This window comes from Nilaparvata lugens, chromosome 2 (assembly GCF_014356525.2).
Source record: "Nilaparvata lugens isolate BPH chromosome 2, ASM1435652v1, whole genome shotgun sequence".
NCBI classification, from domain to species: Eukaryota; Metazoa; Arthropoda; class Insecta; order Hemiptera; family Delphacidae; genus Nilaparvata; species Nilaparvata lugens.
Window position 1 is genome coordinate 93,050,923 of NC_052505.1, and position 12,638 is coordinate 93,063,560.

Below are 12,638 nucleotides of genomic sequence, written 5' to 3' on the forward strand. Positions count from 1 at the left end.
CAACCCCTAATTCAACCTTTTATGAGGGGTTGAAATTATATGTAGATGATTTAGATTATGATATTTTGAAATTCAGTTGTAAGTCAAAAGGTAGAGTATTCGACCAATAACTTATCCTGGAAGTTACAGTATTATATCTACAACAGTCCCCAACTTATTGAAGGGTTCCCATACATATGACTCTGTAAAACACTTATTGACATGGGCTACTTTTAAATTAATAAAACAAAATAAATCTTATAGCACCCTTTATTTTTAAAAAACTTTAAATATAGGGTTAATAGGTTAAACTAGGGTTAGCTTTAAATTAGGGTTATTTTAAAGTTTTTTAAAAATAAAGGGTGCTATAAGATTTATTTTGTTTTATTAATATGACTCTGTATATATTTTTTAATTTTTTTGATCACGGATGATGCCATGAAAGCTTTTTGCTTGTGTAATGGGTGGTGATTTGATCTATGACATCTATGCCATCGGCGGGATACGAACTCACGAACCAGACGGTGTTGTTTAGCAGACTGAAGTTTGTAAAGTTTCAGACCACTAGACCAACCCGGTCGGCAGTTCTCTCCCTTTTCAAATATAGGCTAGAATTTATTAATCTTCCAAATTATTCTGTTGGATTGCCCTTTTCACAAACTTCATTATGATTGCACTATGAAAATTTTGTTTAGGGATCGGTGCAATATTCCATAATGAGTATTATTATTGTCAATTATTGTCATATATTATCAACGATGTTGATACGTTGAAGCGTTTTTCAAATTATATTGAAGTAAATAAATAAGTAGGTTATTAAATTAATGTATAATTATCCATTTATATTTCATTACGATTTTAAATATAGCATATTATTTTGCAAATACCGAAATCAATTGTGAAAATTTCACAATTGTTTCAAATACAAATGTTAGAACCTATACCCTTTCTTGTGACTTGGCTGTCATCGTTTTTTTATCTATTGGATGGATCAATAAATACAATATTTAGAAGTAAAAAAAACAGGAAATTACCCAAAACTTCTCCCATTTCTTAATTTTTGTCATAAATGAACCAAATATTCAGGTTATGTTGAAATTTATATTCTCACAAAATCAATCTTTATTTTTGAAATTTTCTTTTGAAGTTGTATGGTCTGGAAAAAGATATTCCTTTGCCAGATATATTTTGTAGTATCAGCCATTTATTACCATTTTTTAGTTTTAGAATAATAAATTTTTTATTCAATAATTTATTGTGTCTATTTTTTAGCCCGCTAGATCCCCCGCTGCAGAAGTTGCTGCTTTAACAGCTCAAGTAAGTCAAGTATATTCTCATTTTTTGCTTCTATGATCAGAGTTTTACAGATAGATTTCGAGTCCTAGACATGCTTTGTTCTACGTATGCAATCTCTTCCATAAAATAGTTTAGATCTTCAGACTCTCACAATAAAAATTACCCACCCACTCAAAAATCTTTCAGTTTTTAAAATTTCACACTTTGATATAGTATTGTATGTGATATCAGAGTTGTTGAATAGAGTAAATTTCCTTATTACTTATTTTCATAGATTTTAATGCTTGCAATATTAAATTGCACTTCGTAGATATAGATATAACCTTGTTTGAGCTCGTGTAAAATTATTATAGAGAGTAGTAGATAGCTATAGGCTAACAGCTTACAACCAATAATTGAAGAGTTGGACATATTTTCAACAAACTCCATAAAGAATTCAAAAAATATGTTTACCATAAATTTTGATATTTCTCGCTCGTCTAGGCTACAATTTACACTTTAGGAAAACATAGCAGGTCTAGAAATTGTTTTTTGGAAGATGTTACCTTTCGAAAAGTTAAAAAGTTCACTTAAACAGTTGAAAAATGCTAGGAAAAGTCTTATGATTAAAAAAATTTGTTTTTTATGCTTTAAAAAATCGAATAGCTAATTACAGCTTCTTTGGAACCAACGATTTCATTATTTTCATAATAAATGTCTACTCCATATCACTTTGTACCTATTCATCATTATACAATTCAAAGGTATAATTAATGCAGTAGAATTAATACATTAATACAGTAGTGTTAATCAATTACTTTAGAATTAGATACAATAGTGTTGTCAATCAATTACTATAGAATCGCCTTGTATATCTAAATTGGCTAAGCGCGAGACCATATGAGGCGTTTTCAGGCGAGTGGACAGGGCAGAGAGCTCTCCGATTGGCTGATTGGGTTGGTGTACGGGAATCTGCTGATCAGCCAATCGGAGAGCTTCCTCTCCAGCCGACCCGTCTGGAAACGCCTAAAATGGTCTCGCCCTAATTGTTGCTTTTATTTGCTGCCTTTATCGAGCTACCCTGATCACTAATTTTGTTTGCATCGTTTTGCTTTTCTTGCATTTAGACTTGCCTCTGTACACCGTCACTCAATGTCATGCTTTAAGAATGTGTTAGTTCACCAATCCCATTTTTAGGTTGCTTATCAATAATTATTGGGTTTTAATACTTTTTACATAGTGTTTCTTCTTGAGTATTTCTAATTTCATTTTCGAAAAACATTTTTGCTCATTTCATTTACTGTGCTAGGCTGCCTCTGTGAAGGTGCGTACAGATTTACGCGCCGCGAACATGAGCAATTCACTTTTAATCAGCTGATGCCAAGCTTTTCAAATCTGTATTTTACCGTTTCTGTAAAAATACAGATATAATCAGCTGATTACAAGTGAATTGCTCATGTTCGCGGCGCGTATATCTGTACGCACGTTAATAGATACGTAGTATGATTTGGCTGTAAGCTTGAAGCAGTCCAAAAATATTTGAATAAAACACATATACTGCCAAATATCAAAACTATCACTCATATTAGGCTTACGCTTAATTTTTCCATACAGATTCACAGTAATTTAGTATCTAGAGCTATTGCAGTATTTTTCGTTACAAGCTGTAGTAAAATGGTTTTACTTATATTAAATATCTACATAATCATTTTGATATTAAATTCTGTTAACATATATTTTGTGAGGAAATACCACATAATAAAATTTAAAATTGACGTGACAATTATTCTTTTTACAGTCACCGACAAAAGAGGTTATAATTACCAATTTTTCAAGGGTATGTTCTTGTTCATTAATTGATTGGTTCTCAGTTTCTATTTTCAACTCGTTTATTGGCTCCAGTTCAAAGGCTTTTGAATCTCTTGCTTCTCTATATTCTTTTACGTTTACAATAATTTCAATTATGCAGATGCATTATCACTCATTCATTTTCAAAGCAACAGTAATACACAATTTCTTTCTGAAAAGTACCTAACTGCAAAACGCTTGTTTTTCACAATTTTGAACACTTTTCAAATTGCCAAATTTTTACTTAAACATTTTTTGCAACAACTTGGTGGAAGTTCCATTTTTCAGACAGTCATTGTGTGTAAAGATGCTTAAAATCTCATCTCATTTAAATATTAGGTGAAAAAAGTGCCTGGTGAATGAATTTTATTCATTATACCTACAATATACATTTTATATAATACAGGGTGGGGCAGAGTGGACTCCCTGATATGATCGGTTAACTGTATAAAAACCATACAAGATTATTACAAAAGCTTTTTATTCCTGAAATATAAATACAATGCAATTTATTTTTCATCAAGTTTTAAAAATGATATCGTCCAGGTGACGACCTTGACAAGTGATGCACATATTCAGGCGTTCCATGAAGTTTTCAAAAACTCTACGCAGCATATCTGGCGTTATTCCAGTGATAACATCAACAATTGCTTCCTTAAGGGCTTCCAAGGTCCTTGGTCGAACTTTGTAAACCTCAGATTTGAGGTAGCCCCCCAAAGAAGATAATCACATGGGCTTAGATCGGGGGAGCGAGGGGTCCATGAAACATCCCCTCGTAATGAGATCAAGCGGCCAGGAAACCGTTGTTGCAGAAGTTGGCGAGAGCGACGGGCGGTATGAGCCGTGGCACCATCCTGTTGAAACCAAAAGGCTTCCAAATTATTTTCCTCACCATACTCCTCAATTCTGGGGAAGAAAAAGTTCTCCAACATCTGACAATAGCGCACAGCGTTCGGTTGCACCTTCCGATTCAAAAAAGTAGGGGCCAAATTATGCCTATGGAGGACACAGCACACCACACAGTCACTTTTGGAGAATGAAGAGGTTTTTGGTGAAAAGTTCGTGGGTTTTCAGCTGCCCAGTAACAAAAATTTTGTTTATTTACTGTGCCCGAGAGATGAAAGTGTGCCTCATCACTAGACCACAGAATAGTGCCGTGTTGTAAAGAAGCCAGTATTGCATTGCAAGCATCTGTACGTTTAACAAAATCTGCTGGCATCAATTCTTGAACAACCATCAACTTATACGGGTGTAAATTGAGGTCTGAGTGTAAAATTCGCCTCACCGTTCTGGCCGACATTCCAAGAGAAGCAGCATGTTTACGCGCAGAGCGCGATGGAGATTGTTCAATAGACGCTCTCAGTCTCTCACCGCCATTATGTTCTCTGGTGTCCTCACACTCTTTGGTTGTCCGACTGGTTTTCTAGGCAGTGCAGATCCGGTCGCCCGTACACTTGTAATCCATTTCCTTATGGTTTTAGCATCGGGAACACTATCATGACGATTCAAACCAAACCGTCTACGAAATGCACGCTGGGTCGCCACCACACTATCCTTATTTTTAAAGAACGTTTCGACTACAAAACCACGATGCTCGCCAGTCCACGGCATGGTGTCTACTAATAATGGTGTCTTTTTCCCCACCACATGGAACCTCTCCCACTCCGCTAACTCGCGCGCGTACTCTTCAGTGACTGATTGAAACTAGGGAGTCCACTCTGCCCCACCTTGTATATATACATTTTAGACAAAATATTCATTTTAGCATCACTGATCACTTTTTCACTCAAAAGTGTCTTGAGCAAAAATGTTCGATATTTTTATATTCGCAAGTATTGGGTTACCTTTACCTATAGATCTTCTTCAAAATAGAATAGAGTTATTTCAATGATACGTCTCTTGAGCAAAAATGTTCGATATTTTTATCTTCGCAATTTTTCCAATCTCATCCAATTCCGCTTGCTTTATGTAGAGTTGAATATGCCTAATTTCTAGCTCAATGTCTAGTTTTCTATTATTGAGTTCTCTGTTATATATATGTGTTGTGAATACATGGATGTTTTGTTTTATTGCCTTTGTTGTATTATTGCTTATTTGTGCTGTGTGGTGTTTGAAAATTGATTTCAGTTTGATACGAGCAGTGGAGGCGAAGACAGTGATTCTAAGGTGAGAACTGTTTTTAGATTTTGGGGAATATGCTATCTGCAATGGTCTAGGTGTCCAAATTTTATTACTCATGTGTCAGTTATTATTGCAAGAAGAATGATTCAGTTACAAGAGTTGATGGTTTTATTCATTCATTGTTTAATTGATATAAATAACTATCAAAAATTGAATTTGTTTATTCGATGTTATTTGCATCTCTGTCAATTCATCCCACATTTCTGCACTTTAATTGTTTGCTCTTTATAATTACCACTATTTAATGACGTCTTTCATTCATTGATGTTTATGATATGATATTCATCCAATCCATCAATCACATTGACTCATCAATGCTTGTCAGAATGTTCCCAGATGATGCGGCTTTCCTTGCCACAGAATAGATGAATAGATTCCTATATAATCTACCATTTCAAATTGAATTAGAACGTTTAAATAAAGCTATAACTCTAGTTCTTCTATAAATGTGTCTTATATGAAGGTTTCAAATGTGAGTGTAGTACATCAAGATTCATCAAGAAATCGAGATTTCGCTAAAATAAAAAATATGTCAATTTCAATATTATTGAATCCAATATCATCAATCTTCAGTATAATGTTCATTTTCGTTTTCAAAAATCAATAATTCAAGTCTCGAGGTAATTCTCCATGAAGAAATAATTTTGAGAAGCTCATATTCGATTGTGTAAAAATTATCATATTTTGTAGTTTTTTTACTGACTTAACGTTGAATGCATTTTCATTTTACTCGCCGCATGCTTGAATGCCTATGTGTTGTAGCATGCTTTGTCGATACTAAAAATATTGAACTTTTCCTTTTCCAGCGATTCAAGCCTCAATTTAGTTGAAGCTAAGTTTTTCTTTAGTCGAAGTATATCATTGTGTGTTATACTGAACAGAAATCTTTCTATTAATTCGAAAAGATTTTCAAATGAAGTTGTGAAAAATAATTGTTTGGAAAAATTCCCCAACTGATAATAGTTACATGGCTGACTGCTTCATGCTAATTAGTCAATTTCAACCTATGCTGAGATAATTAAATAAAAAATCGGGCATGAACCTGTTGTGCCCTCTCCTTTAAGTGTAATGAACACGACGAAGTGAATAAATAAATAAAACTTGAAATGTCAGGCTACATCCATAATGTCTCTTGAAATGTGTCTGAATTATTTCATGGACTTTTCAACACCTATGTGTGTGTTAATGTAATTATCTCTTAACTTGTACGATTGTTCGATATTTTAATAGTGCAATTTGACAAGTTTAAGATTGAAATATACAATATTTTATAGATATAAAGAAAATAAAAATCTCAGTACCCTTTTTTGAAATATTTTATCACATATAAAGTTATAGCGTGATAAAATATTTCAAAAAAAAGGGTACTGAGATTTTTATTTTCTTCATATTTATATTACAAGTAGCCCTATACAAAAAAGAGATAAAAAATATTTTATAGATTGACTTATTGACTAATGTTTATACTTGGCGTATAATTATGTTTCACTTGTGAATAGTAGAGGTAAAACTTCTATTCGTTAGTGGGAAAGTAAATCTTGCAGACATTAATCAGGGTCTCTGTTAGAAATTCCTGCTTAGAAGTGAGTTACTACTGTAGATAATAAAGTGAGTTGGTTTTTGATAAAACCTTTGAATAGAAACCATTTGAGTCATTTCAATTTATTTCCAAGATTTTTTTTTGAATCATTCGAAAATATCAGGACAGTAATAGAATTCTGGAATAATTATTGATAGAATCATGATATAGATGATCCTGCAAAATGTACTGCAAGCTATTGTAACGTAGCTGGAATAGTCTACTCGTTATTACTTAACTCTGTTAACAACAAGAGTTAAGACGTTCAAGTCTTTTCTACCTCTCAACCATCAAGTATGCTTATGATGTTACCTAAAATTATGACACCTACTATCGGCACGATAGCTAATTCATGAATAAAAACAAAATAACAAACTTTTAGTACCCTTTTATTAAAAACTTTAAAATATTTTAATGACTAGTCTCGACCATTAGTCATTTTAAAGTTAAAATGTAAAAAATAAACAAGTTGATTCTCTGTTGTATCAACTTGTTTATTTTTCACATTTAACTTGAAAATGACCAATGGTCGAAACTAGTCCTTAAAATATTTTAAAGTTTTTAATAAAGGGTACTAGAAGTTTTTATTTTGTTTTTATTAATTTGAATAAAGTAGCCCATATAAGTGAAGTGATTTCAAATTCATGAACTATAATTATATAGTTCTCTTTTTCGTTGAAAAATCATCGGTAGCAAAAAACAGGAACATCCAGACAAAAGTGAATATTTTCTTTTTCGTATGATGTTATACTCTGAATTTGATTCATGATCCTGGTTCTCCCTATTATTGTCGTTACCACAACAATATAAAAATGTGTTAAACTCTGCACTATTAATTAAAAACTGAAAATTTTCTGAAGTGAACTACTACAAGAATTAACCTCATCTAAATTTGGGAGAGGAATAACACAAGGAGGCAAAGTCTTGGGCAATAATCTGTTTTTTCTTTTCCGACTATTGTATTGCTTACTCTATCCAATAAAAAAATAAATAAGGTTACCTTATTTTCTCTCCCTATCATTTCCGATGATGTACTTATTATATGAATCAATAAAGAATCTGAAAGAATAGAATTATTTGAATTTATCAGTGTTTACAAGTTTGTGTTTCTTCAGTGGTTCCAAATTTTCTTAAATAACTCAATATTATTTGTTACAAGTGGTAATTGAGTGGAATATTTCTAATAAATTCATTAATTCAAGCCATCTAAATTCAAAATTTATAGTTTTCATGTTTATTTTGGACTAAAATTCTGTAAAAATTGTACACGTGAATTCTAACCTTATCTTGGACTTTTGCCACCTATAAATTTGTAAGAAAAATAACACAAGGACTACCTTATTATTTTATCTACCAATGTTATCACATTAGTGTCATTTGCATTTTAAATAAATAAATTATCGATCCACGGTCCATGCTTCTCTGCAGATTTGACATATTATTTTTGGCTGTAGTTGTATATTCGTTTTATATTTTGAACGATATTCTTGAGTTGTATTCTTAATTTGAATTCTGTTTCAATAGAGCACCAAAGGAGGCAAGAAGCCAGAAATAGCCACCGTGATCGCTCCCTATCAGGCAACTAGTACCGAGCAGCTGAGTCTCCAACGAGGCCAACTCATCATGATCAGAAAGAAAACCACCACCGGCTGGTGGGAGGGTGAATTGCAGGTATGGAGGCGATTTTCCGCTAGAAAACACTACTAATTCATAGTTTTTTAAATTAATAATGTTTAATTTCTAGTTATATTGTAGACTGGTGTATCCCAAACTCTAACAATTAACTCCTGAATAAACTGGAAGAAAAGTATTCCATCATTACTTGTAATAAACTGGCGCAGTCACTTGAATAGTAGGACGCTTTGAGGAAGAACCCCTTCAGAAGCTAAAAATATTATACACACCCACTGGGAAAAGAGATATAGGAAGGTCGAGGAAAAGATCGGTACTGGAAGAGGCTATATTTACTAGACCTAATCTTTATTTATTTACATTTACATTAACCAATGCACAAATCAAATACATAATTATTAGGAAAGGACTAACATGCCTAGCCCAAATCTGTTCACTTACCGAATTTTGATAGTAGTAAGCCAATGTCTAAAAGGTAGCTTATGCTGCTTCACTATGAATCAAATCATAATCTTTGAAGACTAGTGTGGCTTACATGACTAGTTTCGGCGGATCATCCCTTTATCAAGTGTGAAACTGGATACAATCAAAAAAGGGTTCTAGTGATAATTTTTTGAAATTAATCTTTCAAGTAGCCCTATCAAAATACTTGAATAAAGAATCTTTAATAATGAAATCTATGGTTGATAGAAGAACCCATCTCTTCAAAAATTTTGGTAATAGTATATTACGCTACAAGCACAGAAAATTAGTGTTTACGGTATGAGGATAGTTTCCCGGGCGAGGCTTGCCGAGCCCGGGAATATGTTATCCGAATACCGTAAACACCTTTCTGAGAGAGTCGCGTACGATATTTTTCGCCACACTACAGGTATAGCTGACGCCAAAAAGTTAGGCGGTTTCGTGGGTCTCTTGTGCGTTCCAACAGCTGATGTTGTCAAGTAGAGTTGTCATCTAGCTTGGCTCAGGTGATAATTTTTAAATCAAAAGAGACAATAAATAGATGCATTGCATCAGCTGTGAGTAGGTTACACCATGTGACCCACGAAGCCCCCTAACTTTTTGGCATCAGCTATATAAGAATAATAAATTGAATAAGAATGTTTTATGAGGGGGGGGGATACTTTGATGTCTCATATCTCAAGAACCAGACGTCGTAGGGTACTCAAAGTGGGTTGGAAATTTCCGATCTCACCCTCCTGAACACAATGCACCATATGGCACAGTTGTTCAAACACATTTTCAAAAATGTTCAAAAAGCGGCCGGAAAGGGTACTCTTTCCGGCCTTAGCCGGAAAGAAGCCTGTTCTGTCGTCAGACGAGAGTCGTCTGCAAACAATGTCTTTCAGATCTACGTAGGGACTGGAAAACAGCTGCTTTCTGTGCAGTGTGGCGAAAAATATAATTCGATCTTATTACACAATATTTTCAAGTTATAATTTCGAATATATTGGACAGATTCATCTCTGATGTGACTGTTTTTATTTTTAAAAGTTTCAATCTGTTTGTTGAATAATAAAGTTCTATCTCGCTAAAAACAACTTATCATACTCACTTTTCTGTATAGGGCTACTGATATTATTAAAATACAATACAAGTTAACAAGCTATCACATTTGATAAAATGATACTTGTTAGCTCTCATTGTGTTTCAACAACTTATCAGTATACAGTATTAGTTGCCGTAGTCACATTGAAGATGTTTTTTCTACCTCCAAGGATAGTACCGTACTATGTAAGTAAGTGAATCGTCATTTTATTAGAATATACCGTCCCCGTTCTGGCAAAACTCATTAACTACAAAAATGCTTATTTTCAGTAATGTATTTCAATAGGCTTAAAAAATGTAGTTCTTTGAGTAGGCAGAACTCACCAAGTCATATCTTTTATTACTATTCTATTTTTTCACTCTATTAGATTTCACTAAGTTGCTAGACACATTTTTCTTGTCTGGCAAAATTCACCAAAGTCCTTTAGTTATCAAGGTATCGCCTAGCAATTTTCACTAACCATCTTTAATGAGTTTTCATCCTCATGAATACAGAGTTTCATCAAGCACTATACATAAATTCACTATTCATCACTTCACTAAACATATTTCGTGAGTTTTGCTTCCCACAAACTAATTATTAATGGATAGTGATAACATTATTTAGGAAATGAGAGCAATATTTGCTGTTTGGTAGTCAGGCAAAACTCACCAAGTGTTATGTGCTTGTAACTCAAAACTGTAGTTTTTGACTTGGTGAGTTTTGCCAGTACGGGTACGATACATACAGTTCAATTTGATTAAAATGATCAATTATTCATCTGGTCTACCAAGTAACTGTTTGATCTTATCAATAACTAAGGTCACAAGATAGGCGAGGAAAAATAGTATTTTGTAAAAAAGTGGATAATCTCTTGCTTGTCGCAGTAATTTATCTTGTGATGTTGCCATTATTTCTTTCATTATGGTTTGTTCTGCTCCATCATTATTTGCACCCAATTCGAATAAATTCTCGTCAGCTGCACTAAGAAACCTGAACTGTGTACTAATTAAAATCAAGAAAATCACGAGATGTGACGTTTGAAGGAAGACGGAGATGCTGAGCTGGTTGGATTGTAACATCTTTTTCTTTTGAGAATTGAGATTTGTTCTGTTTCAATTCAAAGTTGATCACCTCCCTGTCGATGAAAAACAAGTTATATAAAATTCAAATCTGTATGTTTTTTAAAAAGAAATATTCACAATTAAAAATTGAAAATACAGGCTTTAGCTTTAATTTTGTGTACTATTTGAACATAATCTCATTTAGACTTAATACCTACTTCTTCAACCGTTACCTACACTTGTGGGATCGATGGCGTCATAAGTTGATAGACTGTGTCAACTATCAAAATTACAGAGATATTTAAGCAGTTTTGAGTTTATCCTGTTGATTCACTCAGAAACATTGATTTGATTATTTCTGTTTAAATAGATGAGATAACTAAATACTTGCACAATAATGATATTGTGAATAAATGAATAAATTTTTAGACATTAATAATATTTTATGCTATTCACTACTCTACATAATTTCTCAGTTCTAGTATAGAAATTATCTGTTGGGATAAAAGAGTTTTGTTTTGCAAGATTTTAGTTGTTGCAAATACTAATAACATTATCCAAAAAATATTTATAGGTTAATACATTTAAATGCATTTGTTAGAATAATTTATTTACTATTTGATCGATCCATGTAATACGATGATATTATATTTCAAGATCATTTTTAGGAAATAAAAATTGGATTATGTATTTGTACGTACCGGTACCACTGGTGAGCTGTAATCAAACTTTAGCCTAAGATCAACAATTTTAGGACTTATGAATAACTCGCAGAAATACTGTAACAACAACAAATTGGTATTCGAAGTTTAGAACAAATGCATGTCAATAAAATCATTCATTGACATGAACTTATTCGTATTAATTAAAATTCATGCAACATTAAATAATTGATAATTTATGTGACGAATTGATTTATGATCTGTATAATTGAATTCATCATTTTTGAATTCTTCTCCTTTTGAATTATTTTTATTCTAGAAAAATAAATTGTACAATTATTTTATCAAATAAATAAAAAAAATGTTATTGACTTGACAAATAAATTAAATACAGATTACAATTGTATTTTTTTTGGAACTATAACTTTAAGTTGAGTTATTTTCGGTCATTTTTGGTAAATTGAATAACTTTCTCAAAAATTGATATTTTCAGAAAAGTTTTGTTTTACTAGATCAACAATACCATGAAGAATCTATCCTCTAAATCTCATGGATTTATCTCTTACCGAACTTGAAATGTTCTGTCCCAAAAATTTAAACTTTAGGCGCTTATATCTCAAAAAGTAATGATCGGAAAAAAATGTTTTCCTGAGAAAACTTTTTCATTTTGATAGCTTGATAGTATACAAATCGAAAAACTTAGGAAAATATCACCAGTAGAAAGTTTATTTTTATCCTTTGCACAGCCTTAAGTTCTGGTGACTTGAGTAGCAAAACAGAAAACGATAATATTACTTCCGATAGAAAAAATATGTTATAAGATGGTAGACTATACTTTGATATTAGAACTATTGCATTGAAAGCAATAGGAAATATTGTAATTCATTTTT

The 12,638-nt window shown here is 32.5% G+C and overlaps 1 protein-coding gene across 1 annotated transcript in view; it reads left to right on the plus strand.

The window, feature by feature from the left end:
- Positions 1-12,638, plus strand: part of LOC111053886 (intersectin-1) — a 114,171-nt gene that overhangs the window by 47,692 nt on the left and 53,841 nt on the right. Inside the window, 3 exon segments of the mRNA XM_039420265.1 lie at positions 1,252-1,296; positions 3,053-3,091; positions 8,387-8,533. Coding sequence (XP_039276199.1) covers positions 1,252-1,296; positions 3,053-3,091; positions 8,387-8,533 — 231 coding nt within the window.